At 54.0% G+C, this 17,309-nt stretch overlaps 2 protein-coding genes across 21 annotated transcripts in view; one reads left to right on the top strand and one right to left on the bottom strand.

Annotated features, from left to right (window-relative positions):
* Positions 1-37: 37 nt before the first annotated feature.
* Positions 38-5,865, bottom strand: STX10 (syntaxin 10). 6 transcript variants are annotated; one of them, XM_027969527.2, is made up of 8 exons: positions 5,743-5,865; positions 5,324-5,493; positions 5,062-5,156; positions 4,927-4,989; positions 3,167-3,274; positions 2,966-3,072; positions 2,774-2,868; positions 2,327-2,700 (listed from the first exon to the last, which is right to left on the bottom strand). In XM_027969527.2, the coding sequence occupies exons 1-8, from the start codon at positions 5,775-5,777 to the stop codon at positions 2,624-2,626; spliced, it is 750 nt and encodes a 249-aa protein (XP_027825328.1). In that variant the 5' UTR covers positions 5,778-5,865; the 3' UTR covers positions 2,327-2,623. The 6 variants fall into 6 exon arrangements, with proteins under 6 accessions (XP_042105780.1, XP_027825328.1, XP_042105779.1 ...); XM_042249846.2 differs by lacking the exon at positions 2,327-2,700 and adding an exon at positions 38-2,043 and having other exon boundaries at positions 5,062-5,167; positions 5,324-5,865; XM_042249845.1 differs by having other exon boundaries at positions 5,062-5,167; positions 5,324-5,865.
* Positions 5,866-8,620: 2,755 nt separating this feature from the next.
* The window catches only part of IER2 (immediate early response 2), a 36,266-nt gene continuing 27,577 nt past the window's right edge, over positions 8,621-17,309 (top strand). For all 15 annotated transcript variants that reach the window (XM_060415399.1, XM_060415412.1, XM_060415411.1 and 12 more), the window contains exon 1: positions 8,621-10,643. In XM_060415399.1, coding sequence (XP_060271382.1) covers positions 8,752-9,426 — 675 coding nt within the window. In that variant the 5' untranslated portion in view covers positions 8,621-8,751 and the 3' untranslated portion in view covers positions 9,427-10,643. The remainder of the gene's footprint in view (positions 10,644-17,309) is intronic.

Below are 17,309 nucleotides of genomic sequence, written 5' to 3'. Positions count from 1 at the left end.
GTGGTGGGTCCCGGAAGGGACGCTCGCTGCACGCCAGAGCCACCCTCCTTCCACACTCCCTACGCCAGGGGGTCACACTGACACAGTGGGGGTGGGGGCCCTCAGGATAGCCATGCCAAACGTGCCTTACTGTCACTTGAGTTTAGTTGCTCGGTTGTGTCCAACTCTGAAACCCCATGGACTGTAACCCTCCAGGCTCCTCCATCCAAGGCAGGAATACTGGAGTGGGGTGCCATTTCCTCCAATCAGCTTGAGGGGGAACCCCATTTTTTAAATGGGGAAACACTTCAGATTCAGGCAGCCAATAGGTTACCCCAGGTTGTTGCCTCACAGGCGTAAGCCCTAAATCCTGCTCTGGGGTCCCCTAGGATCCCCTCCAAAGCTGGAAGGGCAACAGCTCCATCAGCTGATTACTGACACCCTCACCTGTTGCCCTCCCATGGTATTTGACACCCCCAGCCCCAGACAAGTCCTGAACCTGCATCCACACCCCTCACCCCATCCTGAACCAGTGCATTCAGAGGAACATGGGGGGCTTCCCTGGTGTCCAGAAGGGAAGACTGCTCCCAGTGCAGAGGGGCATAGGCTCGGTGATCCCTGATTGAAGGGAACTAAGATCCCACATGCTGCATGGTGCAGGAAGGAAAAAAAAAAAAAAATATATATATGTATGTATGTATAAGTCAGGATGGCTTTAAAGAGGATATAAATCTTCATATCCTGAGGATATGAACAGAAGAAAATTCTATCAACTGAAACAAAAGACAAAACATACCTTAGGGGCCCGTGGATTCAGAGATGTCTCAAGCAGTGTGGGAGAACTTGACTGATCCTAAGAGAACCGGTCAAATCAAGATACCCATGCTGGGGAGGTAGCCAGGTTTCATCTCCGCCCAGTCCAGGTCCGACCACCCCATGAGACTTCCATAGGGAAGATCACTGAGGGTGACAATTCACAGGATCACCTGGGCATGTTTCAGTAAGGCCAGCCCCCTCTGGAGTCCTGAAGCCTAGCTTCAGCCAACAGAAAGCAGGGTTTGGGGGAGCCAACAGCGTCACCAACAAAAATCCTGAGGTGACTCTGGTCCAAAGTCACCTTAAGGAACAGAAAGCCCTGTCTGAACATGTAAGCAGTCCCAGCAAGGTGGTGTCAGACCCCCAGAAGCACATCTTTTAAGCCCAGGAAGATTGAGAACCAAGCAGAGAATGGATCGAGACAACCTGAGCCGTAACATCAGCGGTGGTGGTTTTGCACTACAAACAACTATCAAAAAGGGAAAAACAAGTCAACTATACTTCAATAAAATGCATATATTAAGAAAAAAAAAAAGAGAGGGGGACTTCCCTGCTTTCCCGGTGGTCCAGTGGTTAAGATTCTGCACTTCCACTGGAGGGGGCCTGGATTCAGTCTCTAGTCGGGGAACTAAGATCCTGCAGCTGCTTGGCACAGCCAAAAAAAAAAAAGAATGTACATATTTGGTTCTTCTTGACAAATCAGCCTTTGGGGCTGAATGGGATGACAGACAGCCTTGTAACACACAACACTTAACAAAGTATCAAACATACAAGGGTGGTTCTGTCAGATGACATAATGCTCAGGATGGAAACATCTACGACAGTAAGTGAAGATTCACTTACAAGTTTGCCCAGCTTATAGGGATCATTCCTGACTCAGGTAGGCTCTACAACAAAGTCCTTAAATCTACAAATGCCCCCTTGTAGTGGGCTTCCCAGGTAGCAGTAAAGAATCCGCCTGCAATGCAGGAGACACAGGTTTGACCCCTGGGTCTGGAAGATCCCCTGGAGAATGAAATGGCGATGCACTCCAGTATTCTTGCCTGGGAAATCCCACGGACAGAGGAGCCTGAAGGGCTACAGTCCATGGGGTCACAAAAAGTCAGACACGACTGAGCACACACTCACACCTTATTAGAATAATGCATCACAAAAGGATGGAAGTGACCTGGTGTACACAGGAGCCCCGTGGTACTGAGAGGTCCCTCAGAAGTCACAGCTTAGCTCCCCAGCTAAGGGATTCACCTACTGGAGACACGGAACAAGCAAAAGATGTTTAGGCTGAAGTTCAAAAACTCAAGGAAAAATCAGTGGTTGGATTTTTTTGATGGTAATAAAATAATCCATCGTGAAATCTGAGAAATACACCAGAATAGTCTTTTCTGCACTGAATGTCGACCGTTGAAATCCCTAACACAAATGGGCACGCATGCACAGTTGGCCCCAGGGTGTGCAAGCAGGCGTCTTAGAATAGGAGTTCCCATTCAGGGGCAGCCACCAGTTCAGATCACCATATCATATGATACAAACATATAATAAAGGTAGGATTTTATTTCCAAGTTGGCACATGTAGAAGGCACAGGGGCAAAGCAATGGCTTTGGGGAGTAGAGATGGGGAGGGGTGTTTCTGAGGTCCCCCTCCTCCACCACCCACTAAGTGCACTTAAGACCAGACTGGTGGTAGGGGCTCCAGCCCAGGGCCCTGAGGGTCCTCTCTAGATGAGAGCCTTGGGACAGTTCCCCCGGCATGACCTCCCTGTCCTCCCAGGGGGCAGGGCCCTGCCAGCTCCCTGCAGCTGGAGGGGCCACCCCCTGGGGAGGACTGGGATCAGAGAGAGAAGAAGAGGACGAGGACCAGGAGAAGCACTCCCAGCAGCACCGCAATGGCACACCACTGTCGGCGGTCTGGGGGCAAGAGGGTCAGAGTTCACAGAGGGGAGGCAGCACCCCCCCAACTCCCCCACCCCAGGGGACTCACCACTGGTCATGTGGGATATTTTGGCCATCTTCCTAAGGACCCCATCCATCCGGGACTGGGTGTGGTCCATCTCCTGAGCAAAGGCGTCCAGCATACTGCCAAGACCAGGAAGGCATCAGCCCCTGGAGGCTCTGTGCACACCAGAGCAGCCGGCCATGGGCTCCTGGCCCACCCCTGGGGTCCCAGTCTCACATGCCCTGCTCGTCCAGCTCCTCCCCAACTCGGCCGGACATGTGTTTCAGAACTGAGATGCTCCCAGACACCATTTCCAGCTGTTGATCCTGCTGGTCCAGGATCAGCTGCAGGGTGGAGGGGTGGGAACCGAGGTTGGCAGGGAGCCCTGAGCTGTCCACAGTCTCCTCCAGCCTGGGGCTGCCAGCCGCCTGCACGCACCTGCTGTGTGGCCTGCTGCTCTTCAATGTAGCAAGAGGTGGTTGAGACCACACTGGCGTCCAGCAAGACGCTGGAGGACTTCAGGGTGGCCGGCTTGCCTGTCAGCATCTGTAGGGACCCATACAGCAGGCTCAGGGAGGGTCGCCCACTCCCGGCAGAGACTGACAAGGTTTGTGGTAAATCTAGATGGTGCCTACTCAGGAAGGCAGTCTCAGGAGTAGAATGGCCTGGGTCCTCAGGGCCATCATTTACTAGCAAGGTGACCCCAAGACCATACCACTTGACTTTCCTGTACCTCAGTTTCCTCATCTGTAAAATGGGGAGGGTTATAAACCCTGTTTTAATTTAATAAATTAATCCTGGCATGCTTATAAACCTATAAACACAGGTATTTAAGAATCTGAACTTAAGGGGCTTCCCTGGTGGTCTAATGGTTAAGAATCTGCCTTCCAATTCGGGGGCATGGGTTCAATCCCTGGTTGGAGAACTAAAATCCCACATGTCAGAGCTTCCTTGATGGCTCCGTGGTAGAGAATCCGCCTGCCAATGCAGGAGACATGAGTTCAATCCCTGGTCTGGGAAGATTCCCACATGCCACGGAGCAAGCAAGCCCATGTGCCACAACTACTGGGCCTGTGCTCTAGAGCCCTTGAACTTCGCTACTGAGCCCACATGTTGCAACTACTGAAGCCCTCAAGGTTTGGCCCCATCACAACCAGAGAGTAGTCACTGCAACTAGAGAAAACCCTGTGCAGTGGCAAAGACACAGCACAGTCAAAAATTAATTTAAAAAATATCCCACATGCAGTGGGGGAACTAAGGCCTGATGCAGCCAAACAAATAAATACAAAGAATTGGAACATTAATCCCCAAAACAGCACACCTGGAAGGTACATGGATCCTGTCATAGGACCCCAAGCTGCTGCAGGCTTCAGCCCCTCACCCTTCCAGATCCCATGTAGGCATATTGAGTGAGGCTGCTGTTACACAACATGCAAAGAAGGAACACTCAACACAGAGGGAAAGGTGCACACAGAGGCAGCAGAGAGAATGCACAGAAAAGGCAGGAGTGGGTGCACACACTAAAGGGAAATAGTGGATCTACCCAAGGCCGACAGAGATCCACTCAGGGGCCAGGTTCAGAGAGGTCAAGTACCTACACAGATTAAAAAAAAAAAAAAAGCACAGGGATCTTCCTGGTGGTCCAGTGGTTCCCTGGAGGTCCAGTCCACCTCCAAGGTTCAGAGAGGTCAAGTGCCTACACAGATTAAAAAAAAAAAAAGCACAGGGATTTTCCTGGTGGTCCAGTGGTTTCCTGGAGGTCCAGTCCACCTCCAAGCTCCCAATGAAGGGGCCACAGGGGCAAGGGTTCGACCCCTGGTTGGTTGGGCAAACTAAGATCCCATGTGCTGCTGGGCACAGCCCAAAAAAAGGAGAAAAAAAAGGTAAACACATATCCTGGAAATAATAACACAGAGAGCAAGAAAAGGAGACAGGCTGCCATACACACAGAAGACCTGTATAGACCCACAGGAGATGGCAGAAGGATTATACACACAGAGAGAAATCAGTTGTGCTCATCCAGAAAGAGCAGGCAGGTGGACAGCATGGACACCACTGGGCACGAAGATGAGGACCGACGCGGAGGGACAGACACACGGGTCCCCAGGAGACAGGCGAATGCACGGAGGGGCCAGGCTTGCACTCAGAGGACCACACTGAGACACAGGGTGTGAGGGCACTAGGTTGGAACGCCTTACCTCCCTGTTATTCCTCTCCATGAAGGCTACGGCTGCCGGGCTGACCATATGGTCCTTCATTTCCTACAGATAAGGACAGCATCAGAGAGTAAAAGACGCCCTAACCCTCCTCACCCCATCGGAAACACTCTTCACCTGCACTGATTCCCGCATCCTCTGCACAAACACCTTTCTTTCCTGCAGGTCTCCGGCTGGGAGCTTGAACTTGCCGGGGTTGGCTTCCACTATGCGTATGCGGCGAGTCAAGAGTCAAGGCCAGAGCCCAACAGAACGTGCGCCCTCCTATGCCTCAAAGTCCTCAACACCTCCTAGGTGTGCAGCCTCCTCCAAGTGCTGGCTCTCAGCGCCCCCTGCCCCTGCAATGGACTCTCCCCTGCCACCCCACCCCCCAGGATATCAATGGTTTCCTCCAGGTCTTCGAGGTCCCACTCGATGCTGCGCAGGCCGTTCCGCAGCTCGTTGGTCGTCCAGTCCAGCTCCTCGCGTCCGACCACCGCGCTCTCCTGCAGGAGCTCGCACCACCGCTGGTACAGCCCGCGGGCCGTGTTCACCGCCTTCTGCACCTCGCTGCGGGCAGGGGCACAGCGGGCGCGGCTGGCGGGGTGGGGAGCAGGCGGTCCTTCGGCCCACCATTACGCCCCCAAACAGGTTGGGAGCTCAGGAGACCCTCATATACCCCTGCGGACCCCTCCCACATGGCCACGGGGCGATCCCGACGGCGGTGCCCAGAATGCCTGACATGCACCGGCTGGCACGCGGGCACTGGTTGACAAGGGGACACAATACCCCGTGTCCTCCCGCATCGCTGTCACTCACCCTCGGACTACAAAAAAAGGATCTTCGAGAGACATGTCACGCCCCCCACCCGCCCGAGGCCGAATCCCCTCCCTTCTCGGCTTTGGAAGCTAATTCCCTCCAAGAGGTGCGGGACGCGCCGTCACCCCGCCCCCCGTCACGTGGCCCGTGCCACCATCGAGAGCGGGGCCGCCAGGGGAGAAAGAGTGGCCCTCGGCCCGAAGTGCGGAAACATCCGCTCTCTCTTCTGTCATCTTGCTTGTGGGCAGAGACGGTTTCCTGTCTGCACGGACCGCCCCTTCGCTCCCGGTCCCCAGCAGTGTCCCAGTTCTATCTGGCTGGGTTCGACCCAAGAGCTCCGAATCCATCGGTTCGAGACCCAGCCCCTCGGATTTTTGCTGCGCAACCTCACTTTTCCCTTCCGAGCAATGTACATAATGTCTCCTTCAAAACAGGCGAGATGATGGCTGGGGAAGGGGCTCATTCATTTGTGGGCCATCGTTATGGACTCCTTGAGCCTGCACCCAGACCCTGTCCTAGGAGATGCGAGATGGTCCCAGGCCAGGGTCGGAGTGGCAGGTTTTGGGGCAGGCGAAGTGCGGGCATTCTCTGTGAGGTTCTGCGGAGACTCTTCCCCTCCTCTTTTTTCCTGCAGAGGAGGGAAGCCTCGAGATTGCCCTGGGGCGGGTTGGCCCTGAGCAGGGGCCCTAGAGAAGCTTCGGGGAGTGGGGGTGGGGGTGGTGAGGTCTTTCTCGGTGTGACCCTTGGGGTCGCCGGAACGGGTGTGGTGGTGGCTCTGAGAATGATCTGCGGGGAAGTCCTCTGCGTGTGAGGCAGGGCCGGGAAAGTCTGGCGAGGGACTCATAGGATTGCCGCCTATGTGACACAGCCCTTCTGTGTGGGGTCGCCGGGAAAATCAGTTTTTTATAGGAGGGAAGCAGTTGTCCCCTGTGTAGGGTCCGGATTTCTGGAGCGGACGTCTGAAGAAGTCCCTGGAGGGTTGCCCCTGTTGTGCGTCAGGGAGAGCATCTAAGCTGGAGATGTCGTTGTGAAGTTTCGTGGAGGGAAGGGACAAAAAATGGGGGCGTCCTCAGTAGGTTGCCATAATATGTGGAAGGATCGCTGAATGGAGATAGTTTGGGGAGTTTTCTAGGCGAGAGAATTCTTGCTGAGTTTCCCTGTGCCGGGGTTGGGTGTGGAGGATCTGAGCATGCTCCAAAGGTGCATGAGATCAGTGTTTGGTGGAGGTGCCGAAATACATGAAAAGGGGTCTGGGAGTTTCCATAGGAGGGGTGGCGAGGACAGGAATGTAGTGACCCTTAGGTCCTTAGGGAGTAGCTGCTTGTGTTGGCAAGGTCTTTGTGTAGGTCTCTGGGAGATGGCTTCAAAGTGAGCCCACCGGCAGGGGGCTTTCCCGGAAAGGTGCCACACCTTTCTGGCCTCCGGAGGGAAGGAAGCGAAACTTTCCTCTTACTCTGCGCCGACCTCGCTGGACGCGGCTCCGGAAACCGGGGGCTCCAGCCAGCTCTAGCTGCCGGTAGAGGGAGAGCGGGGCGGGGGGGCTGCGGGGTGTGGGGCGTGCAGGGAGGCTAAGGCACCACCCCCGCTCATCCGGAAGAGGCCGGCTACGGTCACGTACAGCGATCCCGGCCCTTGTCTTTATAAGGGCATCCGGAAGCGGCTCGAGCTTGCCCTACGTCACTACTTCCAAATTTAGTTGTGGAAGTATGGCTGATAGAGTGGCGGGAAGGTTCGCGCACCGGTGTGGAGGGGGCGGGGGAGCTTGCCCTTAAAGAGCCCGCACTACGAATGAAGGGAGCTGTTCGAACAATTTCGCGGTTTTTCAGGAACTGGAAATAATATTTCTTGCAATCTTAGTGCGTAGCAGAAGGTGGGGCTGATGTTTTCTATCTATCTGCTCTATCTCTGTTTCCAAGTCCTAATCCAACTCCGCCTCCCCGGGAGCAGAGGCGGAGCTCGGCTGCGTCGTTTAGGGGGCCACAGCCACGTGTTCACTCGTCCTGTGTTGCTGCCGGGTCCTCCGCCTTAGGGCATGGACGCCCACGGTGGATTTCGCGAGGAGGGAAACTGAGAGGGATGTTGGATGCGGAGCACAGAGACTGTAGCTTAGGCTGCGCTCTTGTCTGCAGACATCCACCTCCCGTGAAGTGGACAACTTTGCCCTAGACCCAGGCGGTGTGTCCCGCCTTCTTACCGCCTCCAAACAAGGGGAGTGAGGAGGGTGGGCGGAGGCTGGCAAGACAAGAGTGCTGGAGACTCCACTGGTCCCCTTTCACCGCAGTGGCTCAAGTATTCGTTTAGCAAATATTGGACGAGTCACTCGCCTAAAGAAGTAAGATACAACTACTCTACGAGTGGAAGAGAGAGATCAATGAGATGTTTATGATAGGAAAGCCTTTAGCGCCTGGCACTTAGCAAGTGCTTAATAATTGTTAGCACCATTGTTGATTTTTTAAAAACACGTTAATTAGGCTCCTGGTGGATGGTAGACAGTTTCCACCGGGGATCTACCGTTTGGAACTCAAGTTTTCTCAGGTGCGAAGGTGCAGCCTAGGACCCGCTGGGGTCTCCAGACACAACCGGTGGGTGGGCCCTGAGCACCACCCACGGCCCTCGCCCCCCGCCCCCCGCGGCCTGCGCGCGGGTTCAGTGAGGGGCCCGGAAAAAGCAGACCACCCCGAGAGTTCAGCTTGGACTGGGGGACGCTTCTCCTCACAGGAGTTCGGGTCCCTTTTCTCTCAGTAAATCCCACTCTGTCGCTTTAAGGAGTCTCTCGGCGAGGCGTCGCGGAAAGCCCGGATGCGGCTCTCTGATTGGGCGGGGCGTCTCGGTGACTTCACTCCTGGTACAAAAGGGCCCGGGTGGCGGGCGCCCGGGCAGAGCGTCCTGGCAGTGTCTCCGCGTGGCTTGTCCTGCTGAGAGTGGCGTGAACGAGCGCGTTGTCCGAAGTGCACCTGCCACCTGCCGTTCCCAGCCGGGAGTCCCTGCCGCCCTCGCCCTCGAGCAGCTATGGAAGTGCAGAAGGAGGCGCAACGGATCATGACCCTGTCGGTGTGGAAGATGTACCATTCACGCATGCAGCGCGGTGGCTTGCGGCTGCACCGGAGCCTGCAGCTGTCGCTGGTCATGCGCAGCGCCCGGGAGCTCTACCTCTCGGCCAAGGTGGAAGCCCAGGAACCCGAGGTGCCCTTGCCGGCTGTCCGCTCCCCTGATCCTCGCCTGCACCCTCCTCGGGAAGCGGAAGCCGCAGCCAAGGCAGCGACCGGCAACGGCGAGCAGCCCTCTCCGGAACCCATGGACACCCAGGAGGCACCGAGAGCCAAGGAGAGCCCTGCCCGCTGTGTCCAGCTCCCCGCCAAAATCAGCCGCAAGCGGCGGAGCAGCAGCCTTAGCGATGGTGCGGACGCCGCTCTGGTCCCGAGCAAGAAAGCCCGCTTAGAAGAAGAGGAGGAGGAGGAAGGGGCGTCTTCGGAGGTCCTTGATCGCCTGCAGCCCGCTCCGGCGCAAGCGGAGGGCGCCTTCCCCAACCTGGCGCGCGTCCTGCAGAGGCGCTTCTCCGGCCTCCTGAACTGCAGTCCTGTTGCCAGCCCTCCGACGGCGTCCCCGGCGTGCGAGGCGAAGCCGGCTTGCCGCCCGGCCGACAACATGCTCAACGTCCTGGTGCGGGCCGTGGTGGCCTTCTGAGGGTTCCAGGGCGGCGCTACCGGAGCCCAGAGCGCCGAACCGTCGGCCAGAGTACGCAGACCCGAGGCGAGGCCCACCCCCGGGGGAGCGCTCGCGAAAGCCGTGGAGAGGAGCAGTCGCCCGGGCTGCCCAGAGGCCCCGAGAGGGACTCTGCCCCCGGGGAGCCGTCGCTACCTGTGTGGAGCGGCGACGCCGAGGAGCCCGAGCCGGAGGCGCGGGCGCCTTCCCCCCAGACCTGCTGTTCCCATCGGTGCTGTTTTAACGGACTGGGAGGTGAACCTCACCGACTCCTGGAACTGGGAGAAGGGAGGCTTGGTTCTTGAAACTCCTCAGGGTCGGACTTTTTTTTTTAAACTGGGGGCTATGCTGCCCTTTCAATAAGGTTTTTCAATCGTCGGTGTTTGCGTTTCTAACTTCAGAGAATTCCAGGCACTCCCCTTCCCCCTCCAGTGACATACTTGTGCAAGCGGTCATCGTTGCGTCATGGGGCAGACGTGGGGAGCTTCCTGCTGCCGTGCGTGGGTGGGGGCCGGGAGGAGGACCTGGGGTGTGGACCGCCCTGGGGAATGGGAGGAGGGCGGCCTGAGTCACTGCGCCTTTCTGCGGGTTATTGCCCGAAGCCCCTACGCCTCCGGAGGTAGAGGGCTGATCTAATTTCATTTTAAAATTTTTTCTCATGTGGTGCGTTAGAGGTGGGAATATTGTTCACCGTCTCAAGCTTGACCCACAGAAACGATCAACCCGGACGTTCCTGGTCTGAATCACAAAAATGGGGGTAGCGCTGTAGGGCTGAGCTGGGATCAGTGGCGGGCGAGACTGGCCAGTTTGGGGGAGGCGGGAGATTCTCTCTCGCCAGGGCATTTTGGGTTTCTGTTTGCCTTTACTGGTGGATTCTGGTAACTCCCTCTATCTGGCCTTTTTGCTAGAATCGCCAGATAGGAAAATAAAGACCAATTGTATACAAAGTCTGTGCAGCCTGTCTGGTTTTCTTCCCTGGTGGGGGAGGGGCAGGGTTAAAGGGTCAAGAGCTGGCGGCGGCTTGCTGGGGCCCCAGAAACCGGTCTGACCGCTACCACGTGGGCAGAGTGGGCGGGAAGGGGCCGACCCCTTTTCTTTGCCAGAGCGCTTTCGTGCTGGGCGCCTGGCGCTCCGACCTTTTCTTAAACGTCGCACGTTTGGCGGGATCTTGGACACACACCCCCTCCCTACAACTCTGGGTGAGAAGGCTTTCCGAGTTCAGATGTTTGGGGGATACTGCTGGGTACAGTGACCCTAGCCGACTTGGGTATCAGGCCTCCTTTGGAGAATGGAAGGATAGCTACCCTCCCCCCACTTGATTAACTGAATCGGCAGGGTTCCCAGGATTGGGGTGGGGCTGGACTGGTGAGCTTTGGAGCGCCCTTTACGCCCAGTTCCAGTCTCGGGCAGCGTAACTGTGTGGTTCAGGCAAGGACCTGAGCTTCCAGCCTCAGTTTCCTCATACGCGGAATGGGCCCCAGCAACTTCCCTTCGAGACTGTGGGTTTAGAAATACCCGCGGGAGCACTCGTTGACTTTGGCCCCACCCCATCCCCAGGTTCGCCACCCCGAGAGAAAACCCTGACAATTTCCCCAACGCCAGTTCAGGAGAGTGACAGTCGGGGTTGCCCCAGGGGGTGGGGGCGGGGGCTGTGGGGAGGACAAAGGAGCCGCAGGTGCGGGGAGTGAAGGCGGGGGCAGGCGCCGGGAAAGCTCCCGCCCCGCCTCCAGACGGCCGGCCCCGCCACTGCGGGCTTCCTGAGACCCGGGGGACCTGACCCCGAGGTCGGAGGGGAGGAGGAGGAGGGCGAGGTGGAGGGGCGGCCCTGCCCCAGAACGCCCGCCCCTGGCTCCCCTCCAGGCTCGTTCACCCACCGCACCCCCCTTCCCTGTGTCCATCAGCCTCCTCCCTCCTAACCCCACCTCCCACCCTTCACCCCAAGGGAACCTCGCCTCCTCCGCAGCCTTCCCTCCCGGGAAATGAGACTTCAGTTGCCGCCCACTCGGGGGAACCGACCCACAACTCCCCAAAGGGATGTAGCGGGGGAGACTGGAACCCCACACTACTGGCGGTAGCTCAGTGCGTCCTCGTGGGAGCAACTCCCTCGCGAACCTGGCCCGGCCCGGGAAGTCCCCGGCGACTGGGGAGGGGGCATCGCCGCGCATCCTGTCGCAGGAACCGCCTGGTGCTTCCTTCCGCGGGAAGCTGCTAGGCCGACCCCCGCCCCCGCCCGGGCCGCTTAGGGGTTTCCGGCGCCCGGTCGCGGGGGCTGAGGGCTGGAGACGATGCCGTGGGAGATAGGACGAACACCCCCCTACACACATACATCCCCTTAATACGTTCCCCTTCCTAAGACCCCATTTCACCCATTTATTGTTGTTTAGACTGTTCAGTTCAGTCGCTCAGTCGTGTTCGACTCTTTGCGACCCCATGAATCGCAGCACGCCAGGCCTCCCTGTCCATCACCAACTCCCGGAGTTCACTCAGACTCAACGTCCATCGAGTCAGTGATGCCATCCAGTCATCTCATCCTCTGTCGTCCCCTTCTCCTCCTGTCCCCAATCCCTCCCAGCATCAGAGTCTTTTCCAATGAGTTTAGACTGTAAGTCGTGTCTTTTCGACCCCATGGACTGTAACCCTCCAGGCTCCTCTGTCCATGGGATTTCCCAGGCAAGAATACCAGAGTGGATTACCATTTCCTCCAAGGGGTCTTCCCCACCCAGGGATCTGCTGGTCTTTTCCTTGGCAGGAGGATTCTCCCCACTGAACCACCTGGGAAGCCCTCTTTCACCATAAGAATTGTTGTTCAGTCACCTAGTCCTGTCTGATTCCTTTCAACCTCAAGGACTGCAGCTGGCCAGGCCTCCCTGTAAGGAATGTGTATTCATGCCCCATAAGAATAGACAAAATTGAAAATTTTGTCACAACAATCGACTTTGGTGTCCAGGCCATTACATGGCCTTGGGTTATTGGGACAAAGCCTCTGGCAGTGATCGATTGGACCACAGCTGTGAAAACTAAAAGTATCACCAGCGGATACCCCAGGGAACCTCAGACCTGCAGAAAGAGGCTCCAGAAGAGTGTTCGCTACAGTGTTGTCCAAAGTGGGCACAAATTAAAAAAGCAACCTACATGCCCATCCTACTGGACTGGTCTGGCAGAATGTGGACTGTCCACTTCTCCCTCCCTAGAGGATGAAAGGCCTCAGCCTGAGAGATCTCCTGGGGAGTGGGGGGTGGGGTGAAGATAACTCAGAACTGACATGGTGAGTGACAGAGCCCTGGTGTGGAAGTTGCAGGGTGAGGACAGATCCCAGGGCCAGATGACCAGTTGTACTTGCTGTGCAGCTTTGGGCAAGTCACTTAATCTCTCTGGGCCTCAGTTTCCCTGACTGTAAATAATGGACAATAATAGTCCCTATCTCTTGGGTTTATTATGACAGTTAAGTGAGATAGTATACATAAAGTGCTTAGTAAAGTGCCTGGCATGCCAAGTATGCCGCTTTATGATTTATTATTGTTAGAGGCTAATTATAATTATTTATTGTTAATACTTTATTATTGTTAGAGGCTGGAATGGCAACAGTTCATTTCAAAGCACATACAAGGGGACTTCCCTGGTGGTCCTGTGGTTGAGAGTCTGTCTTCCAATGCAGGGGACATGGGTTCAATCGCTGGCCGGAGAACTAGTATCCCACATGCCTCAGACCAACTGAGCTTGCACTCTTCAACGAGACAGAAGCCTGCATTCCTCAAGTAAGACCCATCATAAAATTTTAAAATAAAAGCACATACAAGGACTTCCTTGATGGTCCAGTGGTTAAGAATCTGCCTTGCAACACTGGGGACATGGGTTCCATCCCTTGTTGGGGAACTAAGATCCCACATGCCCCAGAGCAACTAAGCCCGAAAGCCACAACTAGAGAGGCCAAGTGCCACAACGAAAGATCACGCGTGAAGCAATGAGGATCCGGCATGCCACAGCCAAGATCGGACGCAGCCAGATAAACACGTAAAATAAATTTAAAAAATAAATAAAAGCATATACGGCAGATACTACTATATATAAAATAGAGAAACAACAAGGACCTACTGTATAGCACAGGAAACTATATTCAATATCTGTAATAACCTATAATGGAAAAGAATTTGAAAAATAGTATTTATCTGTATATCTGCATTATTTTGCTGTACACCTGAACTAACGTAACATGGTAAATCAACTATGCTTCAATAAAAAGTTTGTTTTGAGAAAAAAATTAAAAGCACGTGCAGCAATACAAGTATGATGTATGGGAGAGTGGGTACAGACGCTGTGCTTAGCCCAGGGAGCTGGAGGAATGGCTCCCTCTGCCAATGTGAACACTAAAGGTCTGACAGGGTTAATTCTTTCTTCCTCCTAGCCCCCACACTCACAGTCCTGGTTTACTCCCCACCTCACCAACAGTTCCTGCCTCAGGCCCTGCACTGGTCTTTATTTATAGTCAACCTTAGATAGGCTCCTTCAGTCTTTTTTCTTGTTAAAAAATATTCATTCATTTGGTTGTTCTGGGTCTTAATTGTGGTATGTGGGATCTAGTTTCCTGACCTAGGTGGAACCCTGGCCCCCTGCACTGGAAGCTGGACTCTTTAGCCACTGAACCACCAGGGAAGCCTCAGGCTTATTCAGTCTTCAGGCCCTAACTGCCAACTCTGTGTGTGTCTGTGTGTCTGTGTGTTAGTCGCTCAGTCGTGTTTGACTGTAATCCCATGGACTGTAGCCCACCAGGCTCCTCTGTCCAGGGAATTCTCCAGGCAAGAATACTGGAATGGGTTACCATTCCCTTCTCCAGGGGATTTTCCTGACCCATCTAGGGGTTGAACCTGGGTCTCCTACATTGCAGGCGGATTCTTTACTGTCTGAGCCACCAGGGAAGCCCACCTCTATACTGAATCCCAAATGTCACTTTCCACCCTGGACTTCCCCTCCCCAGCCTCCAGACTTGTCTGGCCAAACCCTCTCTCTCTGTCTCCCCTTGAGGGTCTAAGGTATTCCAAACCTAACAGGAACTAAAGAGGATTCTTGCTGTTACTGCCAGCAGTTCAACTGAGGAGGAATCTTTCTTGACTTCCTTTTTCTCCTTCCATCAGGTGCTGTCAACTAGACTTCCCATCCCACTCATTCTAAGCTTTTCCCGACCTCATGGCTCCCACCCTGCTTGAGCTGGGATCCCACCTCTCACTTGGGATCGGGCAGTGGCTTCCACCCTGCCCTTGACCCCCACAATCTATTTTATGCAGCAGCTGCACTGATCTTATAAAATGCAAACTGGATCATATGACTCCCCCAGCTTTCCTCTGCTTCAGGTACACTGACATCCTTTCTGCTTGGAGAACAGGACAGGTGTATTCCAGCCCCAGGGCCTTTGCACTTGCTGTTCCTTATGCCTACAATGCTCTTCTCCCAGATATGCACAAGTCCATCCTCACTTTCTTTAGGTTTCTGCTGAAATGTCAACTCTTTGGGGAAGCCTTCTTTGGCTACTTGATCCAAAATAACAATAACACCCCACTGTGCTACTCTGCTCCTGCATCCTGCTCAGCCTTCCTCAAAGCACTGCTCATCTCCTTATGTTTAGGTTAGGTTTAGCATCCATGCCCCCATTCAAATGTCACTTCCACAAATGCCTAGCCCAGGCCTGAATGAGTCAATATGGTTGTCTGGGGTGCTAAGGGCTTAATACTTATTATCCCATTACTCACTGGCTTCCCATGGCCCTTATAATTGAATTTCCCAAATTTCAGGGTCAGGATTTTTGTCACATCTGCTTAACAAATGTATTGTTATTTAAGTAATATGTATTTTTCTAACTTTTAACTCACTTGTTAATCACTCACTAGAGTCAGACATGAGTTAAGAACTGTCGACTTTAAAAAAAAAGAAAGCAAAACATGAGAGTTTCAAGTTAAGTTTTATTTGGGGCAAAATGAGAACTGTAGTCCAGGAGACAGCATCTCAGATAGCTCTGAGAAACAATTCCGAAGATGTAGGGGAAAGGGACAGTATGGGTATGATTTTGGTAAAGGGGGAGTACATGCAATCAAGCAAAATTTTTTTGTAGATTTTTCCTGGTCTTCTGAAGTTTCCACTAGTCATCACCATGAAGCATTTTAGTGCTTTTCTCGATATGGGGAGATTCAAGAGTTAGGCTCAGAAAATCAGCTCCTGAGAATATCGAACTGTCTGAAGACCTGTCCTGCCAGCCCCCACCACAACCCCCAGCACAGAATGCCTTATTTCTGCTCTCCACCCTAAACTCCTTCAGGGGGTGTTGGAGGTCAGCAGCTGCAGTAGTTCACAATTTAATCCTTATAGAGGTAGATGGCAAGCACCCATGGAAAGTGCCAATTTATAATTGACACAACTAAACAACAATATGATGCCTGGAAGGTAACAGTTTAAAAAGTCACAATGAAAATGAAACAATATCACAAGACCCTGCTGAAACAGCTAGTTTGAGGTTCCAGACAGCTTTCTTTGTTACAAAGGAAGATTAAGAAGGTTAAAGACATTGTTGCCAAAGGAAGACTATCCTAGAGTACTCCTTGGCAGGTGGCAGTGGTAAGAATCTGCCTGTCAATGCAGGCGATGTAAGAGATGTGAGGTTTGATCTCTGGATCAGGAATATCCGCTGGAGAAGGAAATGGCAACCCACTCCAGTATTCTTGCCTGGAAAATTCCATGGACAGAAGAGCCTCACGGGCTACAGTCCATGGGGTTGCAAAGAGTCTGACACGACTGAGCATGCACGCAGGTCCTTAGACAAGCTGAAAAGGGAGAGACCCTGAGGGATTCCTTAAGTTATTTAAATAACATTGAATCACTTTGCCCCCTGTCCCAGAATTAGGGAAATTCTGCTTCTTGAAGAAGGACAAAACTCCTAGACTGAAAGATGCTTCTCGATTTCTGCCCATCCCTGGCTAATCTCGCGTCATTCTCTGGCTACACTGACCTATTTTTGTTTCTTGTGTTTCCACAATCTTCCCAGCCACAGGACCTTTGTATATGCTGTTATCGCCTAAGATTCTTTTCTCTTCCCTATGGTGGTTTAGTTACTCAGTTGTGTCTGACTCTTTGCAACCCTGTGGACTGTAGCCTGCCCACCGGGCTCCTCTGTCCATGGGATTCTCCAGGCAATACTGGAGTGGCTTGCCATCTCCTTCTCCAGAACTGCCCCGCCCAGCCATCGAACCCAGGTCTCCTGCATTGCAGGCAGATTCTTTACCCACTAAGCCACCAGGCCAGCTTCTCCTCCTTGTTCACCTAGTTAACTCATTTTAGCCCAAGGGCAAATAATCACCGAATTTCTCCTTCTGCCCTCCATTTTGGTCTAAGACCCCTATGTTAATTTCCATCCTGATCACGAGCCACTTTGTAGTCGTATTGGTGATGGTGGTCGTAGTACTTATCACAGTTTCAATGTTACATTTGCTTTTGGTTTTGTCTCCTAGCTTGCGGTCTCCATGAGGGCAGAGGTGAACCCAGTAGGCGCTTGCTAAGTGGTTTTTGTGAGTGAATGATGCATTTCCTACTTTGCTTTAAGGCCGGTCCGTTTAATGCCCACTTTTCACACACTGGGAAGCTAACGTCCAGAGAGGATTGCCCTGAGGGAGAGCAAGTAGGGGATAGCTCTAGTGGTGCCCCTCCCCCCACTTAGAGATTCGCTATCACCCCCACCCACCTCTACTTCCTCCACTGTGTGGGACCCAAGGAACACAAGCCTCAGCCCTGGACTCCGCTGAGCTGGGAAGGGGCCTGTCCACAGGTCAAGACCAGCCCAGAAGCGGCTCCCAGACCGGTTTAGCCGGTTCCTGGAGCACGGGCGA

This window comes from Ovis aries, chromosome 5 (assembly GCF_016772045.2).
Source record: "Ovis aries strain OAR_USU_Benz2616 breed Rambouillet chromosome 5, ARS-UI_Ramb_v3.0, whole genome shotgun sequence".
Lineage (NCBI taxonomy): Eukaryota > Metazoa > Chordata > Mammalia > Artiodactyla > Bovidae > Ovis > Ovis aries.
Note: the sequence above shows the minus strand (reverse complement) of the source record. Positions and strands in the feature narration are given on the sequence as shown.